The sequence below is a fragment of the Cervus canadensis genome, chromosome 15, assembly GCF_019320065.1.
Source record: "Cervus canadensis isolate Bull #8, Minnesota chromosome 15, ASM1932006v1, whole genome shotgun sequence".
NCBI lineage: Eukaryota > Metazoa > Chordata > Mammalia > Artiodactyla > Cervidae > Cervus > Cervus canadensis.
This window is the reverse complement of record NC_057400.1, coordinates 37,039,559-37,064,408: the sequence shown is the minus strand read 5'-3', so window position 1 is coordinate 37,064,408 and position 24,850 is coordinate 37,039,559. Positions and strand designations below refer to the sequence as shown.

General features: G+C 38.6%; 1 protein-coding gene across 5 annotated transcripts in view; it reads right to left on the bottom strand.

Annotated features, from left to right (window-relative positions):
* The window catches only part of GPD2 (glycerol-3-phosphate dehydrogenase 2), a 226,390-nt gene that overhangs the window by 8,607 nt on the left and 192,933 nt on the right, over positions 1 to 24,850 (bottom strand). For all 5 annotated transcript variants that reach the window (XM_043488118.1, XM_043488117.1, XM_043488116.1 and 2 more), the window contains 5 exons: positions 15,638 to 15,831; positions 6,768 to 6,902; positions 6,333 to 6,508; positions 5,635 to 5,766; positions 4,434 to 4,592 (listed from right to left, as the gene is read on the bottom strand). In XM_043488118.1, the coding sequence (XP_043344053.1) occupies positions 4,434 to 4,592; positions 5,635 to 5,766; positions 6,333 to 6,508; positions 6,768 to 6,902; positions 15,638 to 15,831 (796 nt within the window). The remainder of the gene's footprint in view (positions 1 to 4,433; positions 4,593 to 5,634; positions 5,767 to 6,332; positions 6,509 to 6,767; positions 6,903 to 15,637; positions 15,832 to 24,850) is intronic.

Sequence of the window (24,850 nt, the reverse complement as noted above, 5' to 3'; positions counted from 1 at the left end):
GCGTCATAAAATGCTTTACGGAATCCAAATATATTATGTCTATAACATTTCCTCAATCTAACAATCATGTGCTTTTCCTGAAAAGATATGTCTGAAGTGATTTTTTCTAAGTAATTAAGTATTACCTTCCAGAGATCACTACTTCTTGCTAAAGACTGATAAAACAAACTTAAATGCCATAACCTACAAAAAAGCCCAAGACCAATCCCAAGACCACTGGCTTACAGGTTATAAACTTTATTTCTCCACTTTTGTTAGTTACTCAAGGCCCAAGCAGCCAACTTAAGAATGTGGTACTACATTTGCCCACCTTCTGTCTTCTGAATCTGTTTCTATTTGCCATAATATTTTAAACCTCGACAGTAGTTAAATAAACCCCATCTGCAAATTCTCTGAGCACCCTGAGGTATATAAAATTTCTGAGTTGGCATAAAAACGCATTTAGAGCAGTCTCCTATTTAAATGCCTATTTCCTCTTATCAGTATTTATTTTGCTTTTCTCACAATGAAAATCATTCTCCTTGACAAAAAGGAGAAAAAGAAAAAACAGATTGGTATTAAACTATGAGTTGAAAGGTCCCCTCCCTTCTCTGGCAATCAAAAATCTGGTGCTAGCTACCTTTGAGCAAGGATCTAGGTTAGACTTTCCTTGTACTCTTTTCCAGTTTTAAAAGCTATTTTTAATGTTTTTAGGATTTTTGCCAGTTCCTGACACTATTCATATACATTCTTATTAGTCCTGGGTACTCTTCCGCTGTTGAGTACCTCTCTTCCCTCTGTTTAATATTTCTTGCTTATCAGTTTGCTCTGTCCATGGTCATTCCATTTCTTCACTTGCTTCCTCTTTATTCTTTTTGTTGGAATCAATTTTGAAATAATTTCCCTTTGGGAGATCCCCTCAAATCTCCTTAAGTGGTCTTTTTAAAGTCTCTCAATGAAATGTATGTTTTGTCTACAGGTTATAAAGTCTACATTACCAAGTATTACTGCAGCATTTCCCAAAATACATCCTAAAGTAATACTCGTTTCCCTTTCCACCAGCCCTTCCAACATGTGAGAGTTGGATCTGTCCCCAAATAAGCTGCCTTTGGGAGACTGACAATGTACATAAGCACTTTAAAGGCACCAAATTATCTGCACTAAAGAAAATGATTTCATTTGTTTAACTCAGAACTTCCCAAACTCTTTTGACCATATAGTCATCTTTTCACTGTTATTAATTTAGACACTGATTACTTATTTATAATTATGTATTTTTTTTACATAGAGCTTCCCAGGTAGCTCAAGTGGCAAAGAATCTGCCTGCCAAAGCAGGAGCCACAGGAGATGAGAGTTTGATCCCTGGGTCTGGCAGATCCCCTGGAGGAGGAAATGGCAACCCATTCCAGTGTTCTTGCCTGAAGAATCCCATAGACAGAGGAGCCTGTCAGACTATAGTCCAAGGGGTCACAGAGTCAGACACGACTAAGCACGCACACACACATATTAACATATATATTTAATTGTGTAAAACACAATTTGGCAGTGTTGCATTCCTAAATATCTTCACCAACTCCTCTATCAATCCCCGACTCCCCTAGATAATGCCTTCCTCCTTAATCAGTTCTTCTAAGTTGACTGCCTTTGGTCTTAAATAATAGTTCTCCAAATCATTCTATAAATTTTGGAAAATACACACACATTTCTGAGGTGTATATATATATATATATATATGTTGTAAACACTCGATTAAATTTGAAGATCCTTGAAACTATGAGCTATTTATTATTCCCCTAAAATACTTAGTATAATGCTCAGGATACAAGTCACTCAGTAAGTACTGACTGGTAAAAACAACCACAATTCATCTACAGAGAGTTATTTATCACCCTGCTTCTCTTTCACTTTTGCAGGTTAAATAATCCCAGTGCTTTTAACCTTTTCTTAGAAGTCCAGTAACCTTTAATTCTTTTTCCCCTTTCCTTTGTTCTCTCTAGACTATCTACTGTTCTCATGAATACTCCTCTGTCTCAGATACTGAGTAATAACCTTAGGTCTCTTATTTCTGTTATTTTGTTTGTTTAGGGGACTGGGAGAATATTTCTGAGTACATAAATCTGCTCATAAAACCTAAACCCATGTAAATCTAGTTTCCTCGGGAGAGCTGAACATAGCCAGTTCACAGAGTTTTCTGCCTTTTTCCTACCTCCTATGGCCTGCATTCCTAGCACAAAGCACCTTCCTGCATAGTCAAATCACTCCAACCATAATTTTTACAGGAACCCATTATCCCCAGTCCTTCTGCATGGTAGAAATGAGTGGCAGTAGCACAGGAGTAAGTTTCACTCTAGTGTTGCCTCACTATATAGCTTCAAAACTGGCCAAACCCAAACTCAAAACCAGAAGAGCTATATAAACCAGTCCCGCCAATGCAGAGGCAACAGGGCGGGGTGGGAAAAGGGTGTGCTCCGGGATCTGGACCCCTGGCTTCAATCCCAGTTCCACAATCTACTAGTTGTATGAACTCTCACTGGGACTTACTCCCTGCGTCTGTTTTCTCATCTGCAAAATGAGGGTAAAGGCTATGCCTGACAGCACTGTGACCAGGGTTAAGAAGTTCTTTTCAGTGATTTTACCACACATGTGGCATGAAAATGACTGATGGAGAATATTTTAAATGTAGGGCTATATCTTCACCCCTGAAGACTGATTCTAACAGACTGTTAGTCGCTCAGTCGTGTCCGACTCTTTGCAACCCCATGGACTGTAGCCCACCAGGCTCCTCTGTCCATGGAATTCTCCAGGTAAGAATACTGGAGTGGGTTGCATTTCCTTCTCCAGGGGATCTTTCCGACCCAGTGATCAAACCTGGGTCTCTTGCATCGCCTACATCGGCAGGAGGATTCTTTACCGCTAGCGCCACCTGGGATATACTACATGGGCTGAATTGTATCCTCCCAAATTCATATCCTGACAGCCTAACCTCCAATATGACAGGATTTGGAGATGGGACTTTGGGGAGGTAACTAATTTTAGATAAATCTTGTTGGGATTAGCACACTCAATAGAACAGACCAGACAGTGCCCCATACCTGCATCTCCTCCAGAAAGCAGCTGTCTGAAAGCCAGGAGGAAGGCTCTCACCAGAACCCAACCATCTCACCCTGGCACCCTGATCTCAGATTTCCAGTCTCCAGAACTATGAGGAATACATTTATGTTGTGTAAGCCGTTCAGTCTGTGGTATCCTGTCAGAGCAGCCTGAAGAGACTAAGACAGGTGGTGTTTAGGAAAGAGGGAGGAATCAACTCTAGGAAGGCCACTAGCTGGCTGACTAAAAGGATGAGGAAAGCCAATAACATAGAGCAACGTGGAGGCGACTGGAAAGTGTGACCAGAGCCACTGACAGCAAAGTGGCTGTGAAGGAGCCTAAATGGAATGGGTGCAAGAAAGACCAGGGGAAAGGAACTAAACCAACGAACACAGGGAACAGTTTCTGAATAAATACAAGAAAATGCCTCTGCCTGAAACTTTGGTTTAATTAAAAATCATGATGATCTGTTTATTAGAAGAGGCCCTGGGCTGTATATGTGGACATCTGAACATCAATGGTTTTCTTTTTTTAAATTTGGATATAAAGTTTCAAATGACACAAATCAATAAGCATTTGTGGTCAGGCCATAAAACCACGATTTCCTACCAAAGGCAAACTTGCAGGAGTGTGAATTTCACTGAAGAATACATTCTAAGAATGTTTTCAATGAAAACCAGAAAAGGTTCTACCCACAATCATTATTATCTTACTTTTTCAGGAATTAGGACCACAAATTTTAGAACATTTTTCTATATGGGATTTTCCAAAAACAACCAAGAAGAATATTTGGTTACAAGGATATTTGTTACCAGAATTTGTTATGATGACATATTTGTTACAAGAATATCTTTCCAGTTTCCTAAGGCCTAGTAGTATTAAACACACACAGAAATTGGCAGGAATTATAAAGTCACCACCGAAAACTATGCTAATCTCTGAACCTCTTTGCAGGGCAGGAAAAGAGACACAGATGTAGAGAACAGATATGCGGCCATGGCAGAGGGCAGAGGGGTAAGGGGGAGGGTAAACTGGAAGATTCGGTCTGACATACATGCACCACCGTGTGTAAAACAGATAGCCAGCAGGAACCTGCTCTATGTACATCACGGGCGCAGCCCCGTGCTCTGTGATGACCTGGAAGGGTGGGACGGGGTGGGGGCTGGGGAGCAGACCCAGGACGGAGGGGACATATGTATTCACGGAGCTGATTCACTTAGTTGTATGGCAGCAACTAACACGACAGTGTAAAGCCACTGCCCCCCAATTAAAACAAGAGGAAACAACTGTTAGCCTCTACTAACAGATTAAGACATTCCATGTCTGTAATGGAAAATGTGGTTTTAGAGACTTCTATATAATACCTCTTTTTTAGAATCATCCCAATTCAGTTCTCGGCCCATCAATTCAACAATCCTGGGGAGGGCCTCCTCTGCCGCCTGCACATTTAGGAAGGCCAGGCGAGTACGACGCGAAATCATATCCACGGCGGTACAAGCGTACTCCTTAATCCCGTATTTCACCTGGGTTTGAATTAAAGTAAAATGATTAATTTACGTGTTTTTTAAAAGGAGAGAAATAAAGCTTCACCTAAATCCATGCTTAGGTACAGTGACATTTTTCTTTACATACTCTGGTTCCCTCTAGCAGGCATGAAGCAAATAGTGATATCACACAAGTTCCCCATTTTTCTGCCTGCCAAAGGAGACTTGGAAATTGGAACAATTTGGGTAAGAGTTAATGTCTTCTCCTTGAACAGAAATTGGCCCAAACATGTAAACTGCATCACTTCTCAGTTACCATCCACAGTAATCACTTCTTTTGTTTATGACAAGGATGTTAATACACACAGCTGAATAGGCAAAGAAGAAGTTTAAAGTTAAAATTAAAAAGTTACAGTCTCATCTCTGAAGGCTGTCCACAGTTTTATGTCTCAGAGTAATCAGATGACAGAAGTCTTGCATTCAATCAACAACAAAATGCTTATTGGACACCCATGTTTAAGATGTAGTGAATTATACATGTCAAGTCAAGACATATCATCAGGGACTTTCCTGGCAGTCCACCAGTTAAGACTCTGCCTTCCAATGCAGAGGGTGTGGGTTTGATCCCTGGTCAGGGAGTTAAGATACCAAATGCCTCGTGGCCAAAAAACCAAAACATAAAACAGAAGCAACACTGTGACAAATTCAACAAAGACTTGAAAAATGGTCCATGTCAAAAACAAAATGTCATCAGGCAGAACATAAGTGGTACAAACTTGAGGAGCTACAAACTCTCAAAAGGGGCAAACAACTGAGTCAATAAGACTTGGGATAGCTCTGTGGAGGAGAAAGAAACCCATATTTTCTATGATTATTGTTATCACTATCAATATCACTTCAGAGATGAAATTAAAATCATGTAAGTGAAAGGAACTGTGCTGGGCAGACATTTTGCTCCAGGTTATAGCTGATATTTCTGCATTAAAACTTAGCTATGTATAACTTCTAAAGAGGACGAAGAGTGAACAGATGAAAAGTATCCCAGGGCAGATGGGAAACTTCCACAGGGCCACTTACATACCTCTGCTTCAATGTATGGAAATTCCGACACAAGACGCACTCCAACAATGGGCCACCGTTTTCCCGTCACACTTGCCATCTTGGCCACCTCAAAAGCCTTATCACCATAGGTGGCGGCAAGATGCTGGGCCACCTAAGGAAATGAAACTGCATCAGGCAGATCCTCTGAAGTATCAATGGCTTCTGGATACAAAGCAAAAACATGTACCTGCTTATCTTGTCAGGTTTTCTTTTTTTTTTTTTTTTAACAGCCTGTAACTAATAATCCTAGGAGAGCATTTGATTTTGATTTCGTGGGAGGAAACCACATGGGCTCCGAATGCTTAGGCCAGCACAAAGTCTACTACACATGTATCACTGTACCAGTGACTGATGAAGCTTCAGCTTCATTGTGCTCCTGATATCACTTCCGAAGAACAGCCTTCCTTATGCTCAAGAGAGAAAGAATTTGGGAGGTCCTGTCTGCTAGGAAGAAGCCAAACAAACCCTAGATTCTAAAACAGAAACCAAAACATGCATTGCTTTTTAGGCAACTAAAGCAAAATATTTTTTTCCATTAGTTCACTCCCACAGTACACTGTCAGAAACAAACTGAGCAATAGGAAATTCAAAGTCATGGAGGCCCCATGGTTGCCGATCCTGTTACTGCCAACAGTGAGATTAAGTCAAGAGTAAGAAGATGTGGCAATGCACACCCACCTCACTTTCAAGTCCATAGTCCTGGACGAGCCTGATGTAGAGTGTGGGGCTCCAGTCTTTGCCCCCTTGAAGGAAAAGCCCAACTGTTCTACTTGGTCCTGCTTTCAAATTGTGTGCCTTGACTGCGGCATTTATGGTATCTTCTGCCATAGATCGATAGGTTGTCCACTTTCCACCTATAAATACATTGATAAGTCATTCGTCAGGTTACTACCCATTTTTCTTACAGTTAACCATTTCTCAACTTACTAGTAAGAAAATTCACCTGTTGTTTATAACAAATGTGGCGAAGCCATGGGTAAGATTTACTCAGAATCATTTAAAAAAAAAAAAAAAAAAACCTTCTGTTCATTAGCATTAAAAGAGATTTTGATATGAGAATTTAACTCAAGTTGCTATCTAAAGCACATTCAACGACAAGGTAGCATCCTGTACCTGCTATAGTGATAAGGCCACTCTCGCTGATGTCCACGACATGGTTTCGGGAGATGGACTTCGTGTCTGCAGACTTGGGATCTGTCACAAGGGGGCGAATACCACTCCACGCAGCCAGGACATCCCCTCTTCTCACTGGGAAGGATCAATGCCAAGAGTTAAGAGGATGACTCAAAGACATCTCAACAAGACCATGAAATAATTAATAAGCAGAAAATAGTTCAGTAAAAGGAACACATAACATGTACTTTAAAAGGGAGGAAAAGCCCTTAGATATAAGAGCTAAATGAGTGGTAAGTTACAATGGGGACGGTGACGTCCCCGGCAGTCCAGTGGTTAGGACCTTGGTTAGGTCCAGGGGTTAGGTCCGTGTTTCCATTGCAAGGGGCACAGGTTTGACCTCTGTGGTAGGGGAACTAAGATCCTGCATGCTGTGCAGAGCAGCCAGAAAAATGGTAAGGGAGGTGAAAAAAAAGCTAAGAACTGGAAAAATCACTGATACAGGTTCTCAAAGAGAAAACAAAATAAATGTTAGCTGCCCTCAGCTGGGACAATCTGCAGTAGTTACAAAGAACAACAACAGTAAAACAGAAACAAAAACAAACTGAACAAACCAGAAGACATGAGTTGTCATATCTCCTCCAAGAATGTATCTTGTTATCTCTTCCCAGAAAAGACAAAAATACTTATTAGGAGAAGAGGGCAATCTGGATTTCAGATCCCATTCACATCTCAATTGTGTGTTCTTATATAGTGAACCTTCTATATATTTAGACAAAGTAGACTTTGAAAAATATTTAAATATACATCCAGCAAATTCTTGTGTAAGGAAGCACAAAGGCTCTTTGAAATGACTAATTATTAGACCAGTCTGAAAAAAGAGCCCATAACCAAGTACAGGGAAAAGACCCTAAAAAGTTATACTGGATGACAGACAATCTCTCCATCTTGATCTCAAATGAAAGATAGATGTCTGGTAAAGATAACTTCATCTAAGGCTAAGGTAATCTGACATATTTTGGCATAGCTCGTTAAGGGCCACACTCTTAATATGACTACAGTCTGAAAGAAGAGGTACCCATACATCTCTACAGGGGTGTTTAATCAAACCCATATTCCAACACTGAATCTAAACAAAGGGAAAATAAAACTCATAAGCTAGTGAGGAAAACCTAAGGCTTCCGGTCTTGTTAACTGGATGCCCATGAGGGCATCTTGATGCTGGCATACCATCCCTAGATTTGCCCCCCTAAGGGGGCATCTTCTTCAACAGGTTTAATCCTAATGGTTTCCATGGAATGGGGGTTAATTCTCACTCTACACAATTCCACAAGTCTTGTAAAACCTCAACACAAACCATGCAATATTTTAATCTTTACAAAAAGCTTAACTAGGAAATTACCACTATTTTCCATTAGGGTTCAAACTGCCCTCTGAGTCAAAAATAAAACTTAGCCAACCACTTAGAACGTCATTGTGGTCACTGCAAAGTCTCAAAGTGTGTCTCTGAAATTCCTTAGGCAGCCACACTGATCAGGAATTTGGTTTCAATTCTCACAGCCTTCTGACTGATCTTAAAATTATTTGGTGGAAAACTAAACTTTCTAAAGTAAATTTAAAGCACATGTAAATAATCCTTGTGGCAAATGCTTTACCTTTTCTGGTATAACAGGCAGAAAAATGCATCTATGAATCTGTACTATCTGAAACAAAAAGACCAACCTAAAACATTTGAGTTTTTCATTCAGGGAGGAAAACTAAATGAAGCACAATATATACTGATATGATTTTTAATCCTTATTTTTGAAATTGATACTCAAAAAAAGGAAAAGAAAACATTATCAGGAAGACTTTATAACATGTCAAGAACCTTAATTTATTTTGCTTGATATCTTACCATGCAGTTTTTTAGTCTGAGAATTATATCAGATGAATACTGAGATAAAATTTACTTAAAAAGATACATTTAGGATAATCAAATTTTAGATCACATTTAAAGTAGGAATCAGGTTTTATGGCCTACAGCATTGTTATATTGTTACGTTAGAGCGTGGTTGGACCAGGGGATCTATCGTCTATCAGTTTTCTCCCAACCTTGAGATTTAATGACTTGTATGGATTATTCAAAATGCCATTTTGCAGGGGGTGGGGGGAGTTGATGAAGAATAAAGCACTTTTTACCTCTCTACCATCTAAATTAAGTAGTGACCAGTCAGGGCTGTGGTTATAATCTAGGCCCACAGGGAACAGCATAGCTAAACACGTGAAACATGAATTCTAACTTCTTGTAGAAAAGACAGCAGCAAACTGAACTAAAAGGTTTCTCTCTATTACTTATTCACCCACAATGGAAACCTTGCACACTGTTAAACTCTAATTAAAGTTCTCTTTAGAAACAGATTCACGAGCAGTGGACAGATAGCAGAGAGGACCTTCCAATACTGCTAGGAATGTCTGCAGCCATATTGTGACAAAATGGGGAACAACTGCAAGGCAAAGCCAACCCGCAGGGTGGTGGAGTGAAAGCAGTAAGGGTCTCGCACAGAGGATTTGCTCAATCACTAAATTAGTCACCTCTTGAGACTTCTTATACCTGGAGATCTTCTTTTACAAGACAATGCATTCTTTACTTTATAACAACAAAAAATACAGATTCAGTGACTCTAATAAATTGAGTATTTGCTTCTAAATTGTCTATGTAAGTACCTCTAGCTTCCGTAGAATTGTTCCATAGACTTTTCTGCAGTGATGGAACTGTTTTGTACCTACACTGTCTAATTCACTAGCCACTAGCTGCATGAGCTTATGAAGCACTTGAAATGTGGTCCATGCAACTGAGAAACTGAATTTCAAACTTTATCTCATTTTAACTAATTTAAATTTAAATAGGCACATGATATTCACACATACAGGCTATAATTTTGCATAAGGCAGTTCTAGAACAAAACTGTCAAGTAGTACATCTCAGACTCGTCCTGGCAAATTGTCAAACCGGGTACCTCCCCCATGGCCACCTCGCCCATGTCTCCAGTGGAGCAACCATTCAGTGAAATCTGACAGTGAGAATGTAATCTGCTGTAATAGAATGTGACTCTCTCCAAAACACTGTACTGTCACAGCATGTTCCATACTCATCATCGCAAAGTATCCTTCTCTCCTACTAATCTCATCAATTCAAAGAAATGAAAATATTTTTACTAAATTAAGTACTCCTACCCTCAAGTTCTTACCCAGAAATTGACCCGATCATTCCAGCTGTAGCCAAGAACAACACCTAGCCAAGAACAGCATCTTGGCTGTAGCCAAGAACTCACCATGGTACAATATGTGAGAAAAAACCTCAACTCAAGCTTGTATGCTTCAGAACTCAAAGATTCTATTCACCTTGATTTTCCTGGTCCTCGTACTGTCAAGATAGCCAGGCAAGATGGCATTACTGTTGCATCTTCCTCACCATGTTGCAAGTCTTTGGCAGTATCAATTCTAGTATTTCTCAGTACCTCAAATACTGTATCAAGTAGAAGTCATGAATTGTGATCAATAAATATGAAATGGCACAGTAGAACATTCTCTGAAGTTTTTATATCAAATAAGAGCTGACATTACAAAATCAAAAGCAATAACATTTTGGCCTCTGAGCCAATATACTAGACTTTAGGTTTCTAATGATTACATATTTAAATAACTAGATATCCTGTTTTAGAATAACTGAAAACTTTAATAAATAAAGTAAATAAAAGCACCAGGGCTTCCCTGATGGCTCAGACGGTAAAGAATCCACCTGCAATGCAGGAGACCAAAGTTCTATCCCTGGGTCACGAAGATCCCCTGGAGAAGGGAATGGCAACCCACTCCAGTATTCTTGCCTGGAGAATTCCATGGACAGAAGAACCTGGCGACCTCCAGTCCATGGTATTGCAAAGAGTTGGGCATGACTGAGTGATTAACACTTGCACTTAATAAAACAAGATGAGAGGAAACAACACTACTATTAAAACTGAAAAAAAAAATTCTTGGTAAACACCATTATGAGAGTAGCTCACCCAGATGGCACCTAGTTGATTTCTAAGTGCCAATTGCGAGTACCTATGGAGTGTATAAAGGTTCTTGTCAATATTTTCAGAAGGATAGTGAGGAAATAACATAGTCCTTCTACCACCATGGTTAAGAATTCTTTTTATTACATTATTTTTATTGTAAATAACTCATTCAGGTTTTAGTGTATAAATTATATAACGACTAAAATATAAATAGTAAAGTTGAATAGACATTTTTCACAGCTGGTTGAAAAGACTATGTGCTGTATAATTGTTTCCAATTATAATTAGTATTTTTATTCTTAAAAACTTGGTAAGAGAAGCATTGGTTTTAAAAGTTAATAAAAAAGGCAGCCCACAGGAAGTGATAATTAAGAGCTAAATGTGCGGTTTTGCTTCACATCAGTTATTTAGCCATACATTTTGGGGTGCTCTGTCTCATGTTTGCCACTTTCAAAAAAATCAATAAAAAGCATGTGAAAATATCTAAACGAACACAGGGGAAACAGTGTCAGAAATCAATACTTCTCTACCAGCATGTTTAACCTGCAGAAATGAAGTGTTAATCACAGAAATAAGATACCATATTACATTTATAAACTAATGAAACTAGAAAAAGCAAAGCGCGTGACACTGTAATTAAACAGCTGGAAAACATCCAAGCCTGTGTAAGTTGATAACCCTGGTACAATCTCTGGCAGTGAAAAGGCAGGTCTGCAGTGAGTTGATACGGCCAGCTCCGTTGTTAATTGAATAACAGGCAATCTATAAACACTACTAATTGCATATGTGAAAACCTGTGTACAACTAGAGGCGCTGCCTAGAGAAGCACTCCAGAAAAACTCCATGGATAAAGCACTCTGCACATCCTCTGCCCCCCTCCACCCCTTTAAGTCACAGCTTCCTCGCCACTGCATCCTCCTGATTAACCTCTACACAGCAGGCTTAATGATACATTTTTCAAAAGATCATTTTTCCTCCTAATCCAATACACACCGCACAACTATCAATTACCGGTTTCAGAAAAGAACAAACAAGTAATCTAGAAAATTCAGCCTGTGAATGGTGAGCTTTCTAAATTGTAAAAGAAGACATGGTCTCATTCCCAACAGACAAAACGCTTTTCAGAATTGTTCCGACGCATTTTGCAGAAGTGTGGCAGCTGCTGTGAACAGCATGGAGTGTTAAGATTTGACACTTTTTTTTTTTCCTTAAGGATATAGCCATTTGGGGAGGCTTAGAAACTGTTGTCAGAATTTTACTTATCCATCTAATAAATCGTTTTTAAATGATTATTTCAATCCTGGTGAATACTAACCATTTCAAAAACATGGCTCTGGGATCTACACAAAGTTTCTATTTTTTTAGATCTGTAGAGAAGACTGCTTGGCCCAAGGGACTGGTTATGAGAAATGAAACCTCTGCTTTAACAGTCACATCCAAATAAGGCCAGTCACTTGAGAGCAAAGGTCACCATCACTCTGAAGGTGTCTGGAGGTTTCCATGAAATGAACTGAGAGAAGTAATCCACTCCCTAGTGGATATAATATCAAATCATGCAACAAACCCAGGACTACCAACTGGAATATGCACAATATTTAGAAGCATCAATATTAGGGCTAGACTGACATACACAATATCAGGCTCCAACATGAATGACCTATGGGAAAGAAACTTAAAGTCACTGGGCCTCAGTTTCTTCACCTATAAAATGGCAATTACAAAATAAAACTAGTAAGGTTGTTATGAGGAATCAGATAATATAAGCAATAGGCTTAGCAGAGTGTCTTCCATAAAAAGCTCTCCATGAGGGTAGAGTTTTTAAAAATCAAGCATGCATTACCCACTGAGGAAAAATAAGATTAAAATATGTGCAGCAACAGCATGTACTCAAAAAGACTGGATGGGACCTGAAGCTGAGTTTCACTTTCGCATTTCATCAGTATAGAAGAGAATATCAGCTTTCACCAAAATTCCTTGGAAAAAATACAAATGAGAATGCCTTTACTTTGGAAATAGACATACTTTAGCTAACTAGGGCTCTACCAAGACTGAGGGTAATTCCTCATATACCCCGGAGACTTCAGTCCAATAAATTAGAATGAAGAAAAACCATAAAGAATCATTGTGGCTGGACTGCTTTTAAAAGGATAAGCTGATAAGGAGGAAAGGTGTGATAGATGGTGAGCACGGGGAAATAAATGAAGTACAAGAAAGAGCTGTCACTTCTGCTTTTATCCTGGATGTTTGCTCCCTGGAGAATTCTTAATCTCAAGATTCCTGAGACCACCAGTGGAAAGGTGATTTACAGTGTCCACATATTAATTTCAATCCGTTTTTACAAAAAAAATCAAAGTTGACAAAAATTCTTGGTTAGTTTCACCAATTAACCTGACTACCAAAAGGTATGCTAACTGAAAAGCTCTCTACAGACCAAGGAGGCCCTAGATGGTATTACCAAGTCCTCTACCTGTCAGTAAGCAGAATAAAAGTGAGGGGTATAGGCTTGGTGTCTGTTCTAGCCCAAGTCTCATTTCACTAGTGGAAATCCCTACCCATGATACGGGCACAGCAGCTTCTTGGAACCTATACCTGTTTCCAGCACATCCAGTCTCTGGGCACATATAAGCAGTTAGATTTCTCATTCGTGCATCTGAACTTTAAGAATTTGGAACCTGTCAACTATAGCTCTCTGCTCTTGAATTAATTTTGTTTCTTGCTCTAGCAATGTAAACTTCCTTCTCTTGGAATCCAGTATAAACCCACTTTTAAAAAATATATCCAGGTAAATGTGAAATGAAGCAGGGTTCAGTAACAATAATCAATTCATTAAAATACAATCATACCCAGATGAAGCACCTTCTATCTCACAAAATGAGGGGAAAAAGTATCAAGCTGAAATTGCAATGGATATTAAACTGGGCATAACTATTTCTTAAATAACTGTGTGTGAGTGTGTATGTTTGTGTGAAAGAGTATAAATTTAGCCACATAGATTTCAATTACATATACCTAATATATTTAGACTATTATTACACATATCCAAAGAGACTCTACTCAAAATGAAATTACAACCATTATTTGAAATTAGAAGAAACTAAAACTACACAATATAGATCAATCAGTCAAACTAGGAGAATCCACTAAACCACTTTGTAAAGCAGTTTGTTTTGTTTGATTGTAAATGTGTGATCACATAATGAAAAGAATTCCTTAGGGAAAAAGGATTCACAGATGCCAGTGAGTCACATTAAGACAAAAACTGTGTCCTTGCATGGCCTCCACTGAAGCCAACATTATAGGAGATTCCTGATATAAACAGATGATGACTATTGTTCAAAAATCTTAAATTTTGTACTTTCATATAAAAAGATTTTCAAATTGCTACTAGCATCAAAAACCTTGAAAGCATCTAATTTGTTTTGATTTAAAATAATCATAAGTGGTATACCAGCATATATATATAACAAGCTTTGAAACTGAATAAAGAATCCTTACCCTTAAGGAGCTCCAAGTGAGACTATATCTTACATTATTACCTATTATACACTGTTGTGATATACTAGCTCAGTGATCTAAGGGACTACACAAGATAGGTGGCTTCTGAAGTATAAATAATATTTTGCCAAAATGAGAACTTGGGGGAAAGACTATCCAAGAAAAAGACTTCGACCTACATAAGTAAGGCATGGAGATTTAAAAGTGCATGACCTGATTTGGAAATAATAAGTCGTGCAATATAATTAAATAAGTGAATGCACAGAGGTGGAATAGTTGAATCCAAACCTGCCAAGACAAGTCATGAAAAGCCTTAGATTCCGTATGAGACAGTTCAATAACTTTGCTAAAGTTAATGATGAGAGATCAAGGGGATATTTTTGTGCAGGGAAGTGATGATCAGAACTGTGTTTTAGAGAGTTCTGATGGAAGGACCAGACCAGGTGAGGACAGAGACCTGATACACAAAAGCTAGTTAGGGGGTCAATGCAACTGTTTAAGTGAAAAATGACACAGGTTTGAACCAGGGCAATGGAAGTGAGAGGAGATTTACATGATACTTCAGAGGAAGCAGAGATGGGAATTGGACTGGATGTAGAAAGAGAAGGATCAGCAAAGATAAGTATGCCATTCCAGCCTGGGTGACTAGATGGATGGTGAGGTTATTAAGTGAGATAGTAAATAATGCTGGGAAACTTTTGAAACTACCGTGGATTAAAAAAAATGCATTATACCATATATATCCACTGGAGAAAATACTATGATATCCAAGTTAAAAGAAGGTGTGTTCAGGTTAGCACTGGAAAGAAGTGAACTTTATCTTTTTCAATTAAAACAGCATACTAATTAGCTAAATCCTTAGTTAATATTCCAGTTTCCACATAGTAATAGCTCACTAAATTTCTTAGAATATATTCCTCTAGCCTCTCATTTCTCTAACTAATTCTTTCCTATGGGTTTCCTAGATTTGTAAATCATACCTTCACAAGCTCTAGAAATTAGTGATGCAAACATTTCATACTCTCCTAGAAAAGCATGGGTGTTTAGAGCTCTACCGGATTGGCACTCCAATCTTGCTATCAGAAATGACCAGAAGAGGATGGTATGCGTTTCATGTGGATATAGAAAGTGGAGGGGGAAAAAAGGCAACTTCCTCCTATTGTGTTATGCCTCAGCCTTCTTAAGGCTTCCAGAAGAAGTGGTCAGTATGTAAGAGTCAGAGCCAGCCAGGTGTGAAGATGAGTCAGTGGGGATGCATGGCAGTTACCTAGTGAAAGCTGGGATGGTTTGAGAGATATAAAAGAGGGAGAGTAAACTTAAAGGAATGCATGTTACCTTCAACGTCACAACTCAAGTAGTTACGCACTTCATTCAAAATGAAGTTGATGTCTTCTTCGGAAGGAATGGGATGGTGTGTAACATCAGTTGGAGTGTCGGTAGTGCCAGCTATAGTCATCTTTTGCCAGGGCAAGAAGAAAATAACTCTCCCATCACTGGTCGCTGGGTCAAGAAGTCCCATGCTCTCTGGGCTGGGGTGAAAAGGAAGGATCACATATTTCTGAAGTCAGCCAGAGTTTGATCTTAATCTGCATTCTAAAACATTTTATTCACTAATTCTCATATAAGCAAACTAGGAACACATGAACTATTACTTTGACTGCCGCTAACCTAATCTAGAAATTCCTAAAAGAAAAAAAAAAATGGTATTACAAAAGGAATGAAGCAAGTGTGATTATAATAATATTCCACAGCAAAACCAGCAATGCAAGGTGAGCTAAGTACGTGGACTTCAATTCCGATTGTTTGGGTTTTTAGATCCCTTGCACCATTCACATCAGATAATGTCAGCAGGATAAATGCTTATAATTTCTTTCATGATGGTCACTTAAGAATAGTTCTTCAACCTTTTTTCAAGCCCATGGAAAGTATTTTCCTGGGACATTTGACATTTGGTACATCTTTCAGTATAAGGTCTGAGAAGTCTGTGAGAAAAGTGAAGGGTCTAACTTTCTAGAAACTAAAATGTAATCAAAAAGTTCTTTACTCTTTTGTGCCTGAATAAGCTTATACCACTTCACCCATTATGAGATTTCTTACTTTATTTCAATTTTACTGAAATCTCAAGAAATGCATCCATGAGAAAAGGGCTCCGTTTTCTACTACTACCTGGATAACAGTGTACTGGGATAAGATCAAAAAGGAGAGAAATATTTTAGCAATGAAAATCTTTAAATAGGCAGAAGATGCCAGTGTATTATACTACTAAATTAAGCTTTAAGGACACCTCTTCTGCTAGACCAAAATCTTAAAAAATATTAAGAATTTTTCTAATACCTACTTAATATTCTAAAACCAAATTGGAAAACACACTTGCAAGAAGAGGCAACTGAAAACAAACACTGACAAAACCTGCCCAGTTGTGTTATTGAATCATTAGTAACTGTTGTTTTAATGTATTCATTAACCATTATAAAATTTTGGAGATGTTGTTAAAATGGCAGGAGGAAACTCAAAGTGTCATTTTCAAATAGTTGAACACTACAGATCTTCAGATAGCTAAATTTGACTGAATTCTCATAAGGAACCAATGTTAAAGTTATTTTCTGTAAATATATTTTCAGCTTCTATTAATAATATTTCTTAGATAGGAAATATAATTCTATTTGGTTTCAGTAAACTTCAAAAATTCCTGTTATGCTCACACATTTTAAAGGGCATACAATCAACTATTCATAGCTATCTTTCTCTTAAAATTAAAAGAAACTCAAGATTAAAATGTGTAAGGATGAAAGTCTGAATACTGTTTAAAAGCAAACCAAAAATGACTTTTTTATGAAAAAGAAATCTATAGTCAGTTTAATTAATGCATCTTCTTCATTGAAACTACAAGGAGTAATAATATTTCTTTGCAAAGACTCGTTAGCCCCATGAAATGCCTGCCATGTCCATAAGAAATTGGACATGGCAGAAATCACTATTTGTAGAAAGAAATCACTATCTGTAGTCTACACGAGATATAGGAGAGAGTAGGCTTCAATTCTTCTATTTCAGTTCAGTTCAGTTCAGTCACTCAGTCATGTCTGACTCTCTGCGACCCCATGAACTTCGGCCAGGCCTCCCTGTCTATCACAAACTCCCAGAGTTTAGTCAAACTCATGTTCATCGAGTCAGTGACGCCATCCAGCCATCTCATCCTCTGTTGTCCCCTTCTCCTCCTGCCCCAATCCCTCCCAGCATCAGGGTCTTTTGCAATGAGTCAACTCTTTGCATGAGGTGGCCAAAGTTTCAGCTTCAGCATCAGTCCTTCCAATGAACACCCAGGACTGATCTCCTTTAGGATGGACTGGTTGGATCTCCTTGCAGTCCAAGGGACTCTCAAGAGTCTTCTCCAACACCACAGTTCAAAAGCATCAATTCTTTGGCACTCAGCTTTCTTCACAGTCCAACTCTTACATCCGTATATGACTACTGGAAAAACCATAGCCTTGACTAGATGGACCTCTGTCGGCAAAATAACATCTCTGCTTTTTAACGTGCTATCTAGGTTGGTCATAACTGTCCTTCCGAGGAGTAAGTGTCTTTTAATTTCATGGCTGAAAATCACCATCTGCAGTGATTTTGGAGCCCCAAAAAATAAAGTCTGACACTGTTTCCACTGTTTCCCCATCTATTTCCCATGAAGTGATGGGACCAGATGCCATGATCTTAGTTTTCTGAATGTTGAGCTTTAAGCCAACTTTTTTCACTCTCCTCTTTCACTTTCATAAGAGGCTTTTTCAGTTCTTCACTTTCTGCCATAAGGGTGGCGTCATCTGCTTATCTGAGGTTATTCGATATCTTCTCCAGCAATCTTGATTCCAGCTTGTACTTCCTCCAGCACAGCCAATTCTCATGCATGTACTCGCATATAAGTTTAAATAAGCAAGGGTGACGATAGATACCAGCCTTGACATACTCTTTTCCTATTTGAACCAGTCGTGTTATTCCACTGTCCATTCTAACTGTTGCTTCCTGACCTGCATCAGGTTTCTTCCAGAGCAGATCAAGTGGTCTGGTATTCCCCATTTCTTTAAGAATTTTCCACAGTTTTTGTGATTCACACAGTTCAAAGGTTTTGGGCATAGTCAATAAAGCAGAATAGATGTTTCTGGAACTCTGCTTGCTTTTTTCAATGATCCAGGCAGATGTTTGGCAAATTTGAATCTCTGGTTCCTCTGCGCCTTTTCTTTTTTTTTTTTGTTTTTTCAATTTTTTAATTAGTTGGAGGCTAATTACTTCACAACTTTCAGTGGTTTTGTGTCATACATTGATATGCAATCAGCCATAGATTTACACTTACTGTCCTATCGCCGATCCCGCCCTCCTAGCCCTCCCTCTCCACGCCGATTCCTCTGGGGTCTTCCAAGTGTACAGCGCCCGAGCACTTGTCCTCATGGCATCCCACCTGGCGGTGATCTGTTTCACACCCATAGATAGTAACAGCTGTTCTTTAGAAACATCCCACCCTCACCTTCTCCCACAGAGTTCAAAAGTCTGTTCTGTACTTCTGTGTCTCTTTTTCTGTTTTGCATATAGGGTTATCGTTACCATCTTTCTAAATTCCATATATATGTGTTAGTATGCTGTACTGTTCTTTATCTTTCTGGCTTACTTCACTCTGTATAATGGGCTCCAGTTTCATCCATCTCATTAGGACTGGTTCAAATGAATTCTTTTTGACGGCTGAGTAATATTCCATGGTGTATATGTACCACAGTTTCCTTATCCATTCATCTGCTGATGGGCATCTAGGTTGCTTCCATGTCCTGGCTATTATAAACAGTGCTGCGATGAACATTGGGGTGCACGTGTCTTTTTCAGATCTGGTTTCCTCAGTGTGTATGCCCAGAAGTGGGATTGCTGGGTCATATGGCAGTTCTATTTCCAGTTTTTTAAGAAATCTCCACACTGTTTTCCATAGCGGCTGTACTAGTTTGCATTCCCACCAACAGTGTAAGAGGGTTCCCTTTTCTCCACACCCTCTCCAGCATTTATTGCTTGTAGACTTTTGGATAGCAGTCATCCTGACTGGTGTGTAATGGTACCTCATTGTGGTTTTGATTTGCATTTCTCTAATAATGAGTGATGTTGAGCACTTTTCAATGTGTTGTTAGCCATCTGTAATGTCTTCTTTGGAGAAATGTCTGTTTAGTTCTCTGGCCCATTTTTTTGAATTGGGTCATTTATTTTTCTGGAATTGAGCTGCAGGAGTTGCTTGTATATTTTTGAGATTAATCCTTTGTGTCTGTTTTCTTCATTTTGCTATTATTTTCTCCCAATCTGACGGCTGTCTTTTTCACCTTACTTATAGTTTCCCTTTGTAGTGCAAAAGCTTTTAAGTGTTCATTAGGCCCATTTGTTTATTTTCACTTTTATTTCCAATATTCTGGGAGGTGGGGTCATATAGGATTTGGCCGTGATTTATGTCAGAGAGTGTTTTGCCTATGTTCTCCTCTAGGAGTTTTATAGTTTCTGGTCTGACATTTAGATCTTTAATCCATTTTGAGTTTATTTTTGTGTATGGTGTTAGAAAATGTTCTAGTTTCATTCTTTTACAAGTGGTTGACCAGTTTTCCCAGCACCACTTGTTAAAGAGGTTGTCTTTTTTCCATTGTATATCCTTGCCTCCTTTGTCAAAGATAAGGTGTCCATAGGTTCGTGGATTTATCTCTGGGCTTTCTATTCTGTTCCATTGATCTATATTTCTGTCTTTGTGCCAATACCACACTGTCTTGATGACTGTGGCTTTGTAGTAGAGTCTGAAGTCAGGCAGGTTGATTCCTCCAGTTCCATTCTTCTTTCTCAAGATTACTTTGGCTATTCGAGGTTTTTTGTATTTCCATACAAATTGTGAAATTATTTGTTCTAGTCCTCTGCCTTTTCTAAAACCAGCTTGAACATCTGGAAGTTCACGGTTCATGTATTGCTGAAGCCTGGCTTGGGGAATTTTGAACATTACTTTACTAGCGTGTGAGATGAGTGCAATTGTGTGGTAGTTTGAGCATTCTTTGGGATTGCCTTTCTTTGGGATTGGAATGAAAACTGACCTTTTCCAGTCCGTGGCCACTGCTGAGTTTTCCAAATTTGCTGGCATATTGAGTGTAGCACTTTCACCGCATCATCTTTCAGGATTCGAAATAGCTCAACTGGAATTCCATCACCTCCACTAGCTTTGTTCCTAGTGATGCTTTCTAAGGCCCATTTGAGTTCACATTCCAGGATGTCTGGCTCTAGGTGAGTGATCACACCATCGTGATTATCTGGGTCGTGAAGATCTTTTTTGTACAGTTCTTCTGTGTATTCTTGCCAGCTCTTCTTAATATCTTCTGCCTCTGTTAGGTCCATACCATTTCTGTCCTTTATTGAGTCCATCTTTACATGAAATGTTCCCTTGGTATCTCTAATTTTCTTGAAAAGATCTCTAGTCTTTCCCATTCTGTTGTTTTCCTCTATTTCTTTGCATTGATCACTGAGGAAGGCTTTCTTATCTCTCCTGGCTATTCTTCGGACCTCTGCATTCAAATGGGAATATCTTTCCTTTTCTCCTTTGCTTTTCGCTTCTCTTCTTTTCACAGCTATTTGTAAGGCCTCCTCAGACAGCCATTTTGCTTTTTTGCATTTCTTTTGCATGGGGATGGTCTTGATCCCTATCTCCTGTACAATGTCAGGAACCTCAGTCCATAGTTCATCATGCACTCTATCAGATCTAGTCCCTTAAATCTATTTCTTATTTCCACTGTATAATCATAAGGGATTTGATTTAGGTCATACCTGAATGGTCTAGTGGTTTTTCCTACTTTCTTCAATTTAAGTCTGAATTTGGCAATAAGGAGTTCATGATCTGAGCCACAGTCAGCTCCTGGTCTTGTTTTTGCTGACTCTATAGAGTTTCTCCATCTTTGGCTGCAAAGAATATAATCAATCTGATTTCGGTGTTGACCATCTGGTGATGTCCATGTGTAGAGTCTTCTCTTGTGTTGTTGGAAGAGGGTGTTTGCTATGACCAATGTGTTCTCTTGGCAAAACTCTATTTGCCTTTGCCCTGCTTCATTCTGTACTCCAAGGCCAAATTTGCCTGTTACTCCAGGTGTTTCTTGACTTCCTACTTTTGCATTCCAGTCCCCTATAATGAAAAGGACATCTTTTTTGCGTGTTAGTTCTAAAAGGTCTTTTAGGTCTTCACAGAACCGTTCAACTTCAGCTTCTTCAGCGCTACTGGTTGGGGCATATAGGCTTGGATTACCGTGATATTGAATGGTTTGCCTTGGAAACGAACGGATATCATTCTTCTATTTAGCACATGCAAAAATCACCTCAAAGTGTGTCAATCAGTTAAACCTTCAGTGAGGATCTCATCTTCACTCAGGGTTACTTAAAGTAATTTTACTTTCAAAAAAGACACTGAGAGCTATAAGTATCGAGTATTTTCAGTCTCTGTATGTCTAAAGTTTTCCTTTGTACTTGCCATAAAACTTGCTAAATATCTTAAAAGAAACTAGTTAAAATATGGTTTGTGAGCACCTAATTTGATCCTGGGTTGATATGCCCTTTGATTAAACACATCACTTTGTGATAGAAATTAGCTCATGAGTTCAAACTTTCAATTTGGTAAATAGTCCTATATTGAAACAAAAGGATAAATTCATATTCTAAAATTTAAGGAACAAATTACATGTTGGTATAATATATATATGACCATTTTATGGGCCAGATACTATGTGATGTATCTAACTAACTCAATAAACTTGATCAACTTCAGCATAAAATTATAATATTCAGCAACTGAGACATGAAATGCTGTTTGAAAAGCACAACTACTGAATCTTTTAAAACCTTTCAGTGCAATAAAAGCAGTTTAAAAGGTGAATGTGATAGTTACCAACACACACATAACTGGAACCTGTAGAGAATCAACTGCTTAAGTGAAGACATATGTGTCAAACATAAAATTAACAAGCACAGAGGGAAGACAAAGCTATTAATGAACGGTATTAAAAATTTAAGAATCCATTTGGAAATACTTCTCATCAGTTCTAAATTACCTAATTCATAACTCACCCTTAGGGAAAAGTTTGTTTTCTTATGAAGAATTAATTCTGCAAGGTCGCACAAAAGTTTGAAAATGGCTGTCAACTATAGGGATGGTATATACAATGTGGTGAGGCATAGGTCTTTTCTCAATATGTATAATTCACTTGACATCAACAGAAGAAGCTTGCTGCTAATTTATGTGTGTGTCTAGGATTAGATGTAATGAACATTTTTCTCATGCAGACCATTGCCATCCTGAAGTACCCTTATTTAAACTGAAATCAATTTATTGTTAACTACTCAGCAATCAGTGTTAGAGCCAGCAGTATGCACACACATTATGGAAAAAAAAATTGACCTCTCATCAGTAGTAAAAAGCATCTTTAGGCTAAAAGGAGGAGACAACTATTTTCATGTATTTCAGTCGTTTGATGTATTGTGGTTACTTTTGTAAGATCATCTACCCACAACTCTGATGAAAATTCCAGATTTGCTTTTTTTTTTTTATTTTTAATTGGAGGATAATTGCTTTATAGTGTTGTGTTGGTCTCTGCCATACAATGATGTGAATTAGTCATAAGTACACATATGTTCCCTCCTTCTTGAACCTCTCTCCCACCCCTCTAGGTTGTCACAGAGCACCAGGTTGAGCTCCCTGGGCTACACAGCAACTTCTCAGGTCTTAATGTACAGAGTGCCTTCAAAAGTAAATGATTTCTGTGTGTTGAGTTTTCTGAAATTAAAGCAATCCAGAGAAAGAGAGAAAGCTGCTATGATGGCACAAGATAATTCCACATGTGGAATGTTAGTTAGGGTCATAATAAGCTTAATAAATGCCATAAAGAAACTCTGAAAATAGCCCAACAGGGTAGACTGCATACCTGGTCCTCATTCCCCATTTAGCTGCCTACACTCAATAAATCAGTGGCTCCTGAAGTCACTGTGCTGTCAAACTAATCAGGTTCTAGTTGAAATGCTAGGCCTTAAGTTATTATTAGCTGGCTTATAAGGGCAGCACCATAAGGTCTTACTCATCCCTGAGGACCTAGTAGAACCCTTGAGTTACAGCTGTTGAGTGAAGACTGACTGAGAAATCCAGAGAGCTATTTCAGTCTGAGATCTCTTGACCTCACCCACCCAAGAGAACAATTTGATATGGAGAGAAAAACCAACCCTCGGATGCCAGCGATACAGCTGCTCAAAGTCAGTACTGAAAGAGGGACCAAACAATTAACCCAGACTGTAATCCCAAACCAAGGGACTCATTTGCAAACAGAGACTGAACAGGAACTGGGCTGCCAGACCACTCCTCTAAGGTTCCCCACAGGATGTTTAGTGGTTGTGGTTCAAGGTGCTAAAAACGGAGATATTAATTTCTCCCAAAGTAGAACAAGATCACTTACTGCATCTTAAACAGACCCAGCTGTGACTAACACTTTTACAACTTACAGGCATGGGTTTGAACTGCTACTGCTAAGTCACGTCAGTTGTGTCCAACTTTGTGCGACCCCATAGATGGCAGCCCACCGGCTCCCGTCCCTGGGATTCTCCAGGCAAGAACACTGGAGTGGGTTGCCATTTCCTTCTCCAATGCATGAAAGTGAAAAGTGAAAGGGAAGTCGCTTAGCCGTGTCCGACTCTTAGCGACCCCATGGACTGTAGCCTACCAGGCTCCTCCGTCCATGGGATTTCCCAGGCAAGAGTACTGGAGTGGGGTGCCATTGCCTTCTCCGACGGCTCTGAAACTAATGCCTAATTTTTAGGATTAAGAAAGACATTCTGTTTTGAAAATATTACATGCAGGTGATATATATTTATATTTCTTAAAAACCACCTGTCTGCTCTGTTGTTAGCATATTATAAAGCATAGTACAGAACATATGTATAGCATGAGTTCCTTCATGAAAAAAGCTTAAAAGGATATACATTTGTGCGAGTATAAACATAAAATTTTATGGAAGAAATCAGAAGGAAGCATTATCAAAAACTGAAGCTGGGGACATGGGGGAAAAGAGGGAGACTTTCACTTTTCGTTCTATATCTTTCTATTTTTCTATAGTGATTACTTTTGTTTATTTTTGTCTATGGGAGTTATCTAGGCAGTAAAAAGAAAAATCATAGTTTGTTTACTATTTTAATATCTATATATTTAAAATTCCCTTATAGGTATAAGATTAAAATTTTAATTAGAAAAAGGAACAATCTCAATTTGGGCAAGTTAACACAAAAAGTTGGTAGAACTCATTCAAAAAGTATTTACTGGTCATTATTATGTACTAGATAAAGTACCAGGAGCTATGGATGTAGCAGTCAAGAAAATAAAGAAAAAATAAACAAACAAACATTGTCAAAATGTACACAAATTAGGAACTACCGTGAGATAAGGAACCAGAAGCTGAAAATGAGCAGCTTCCCAAAGTTGCACAGTTAACAAGGGGTAAAGTGATGAACAAACCAGAAAGTTCTTTACCAAGGTAT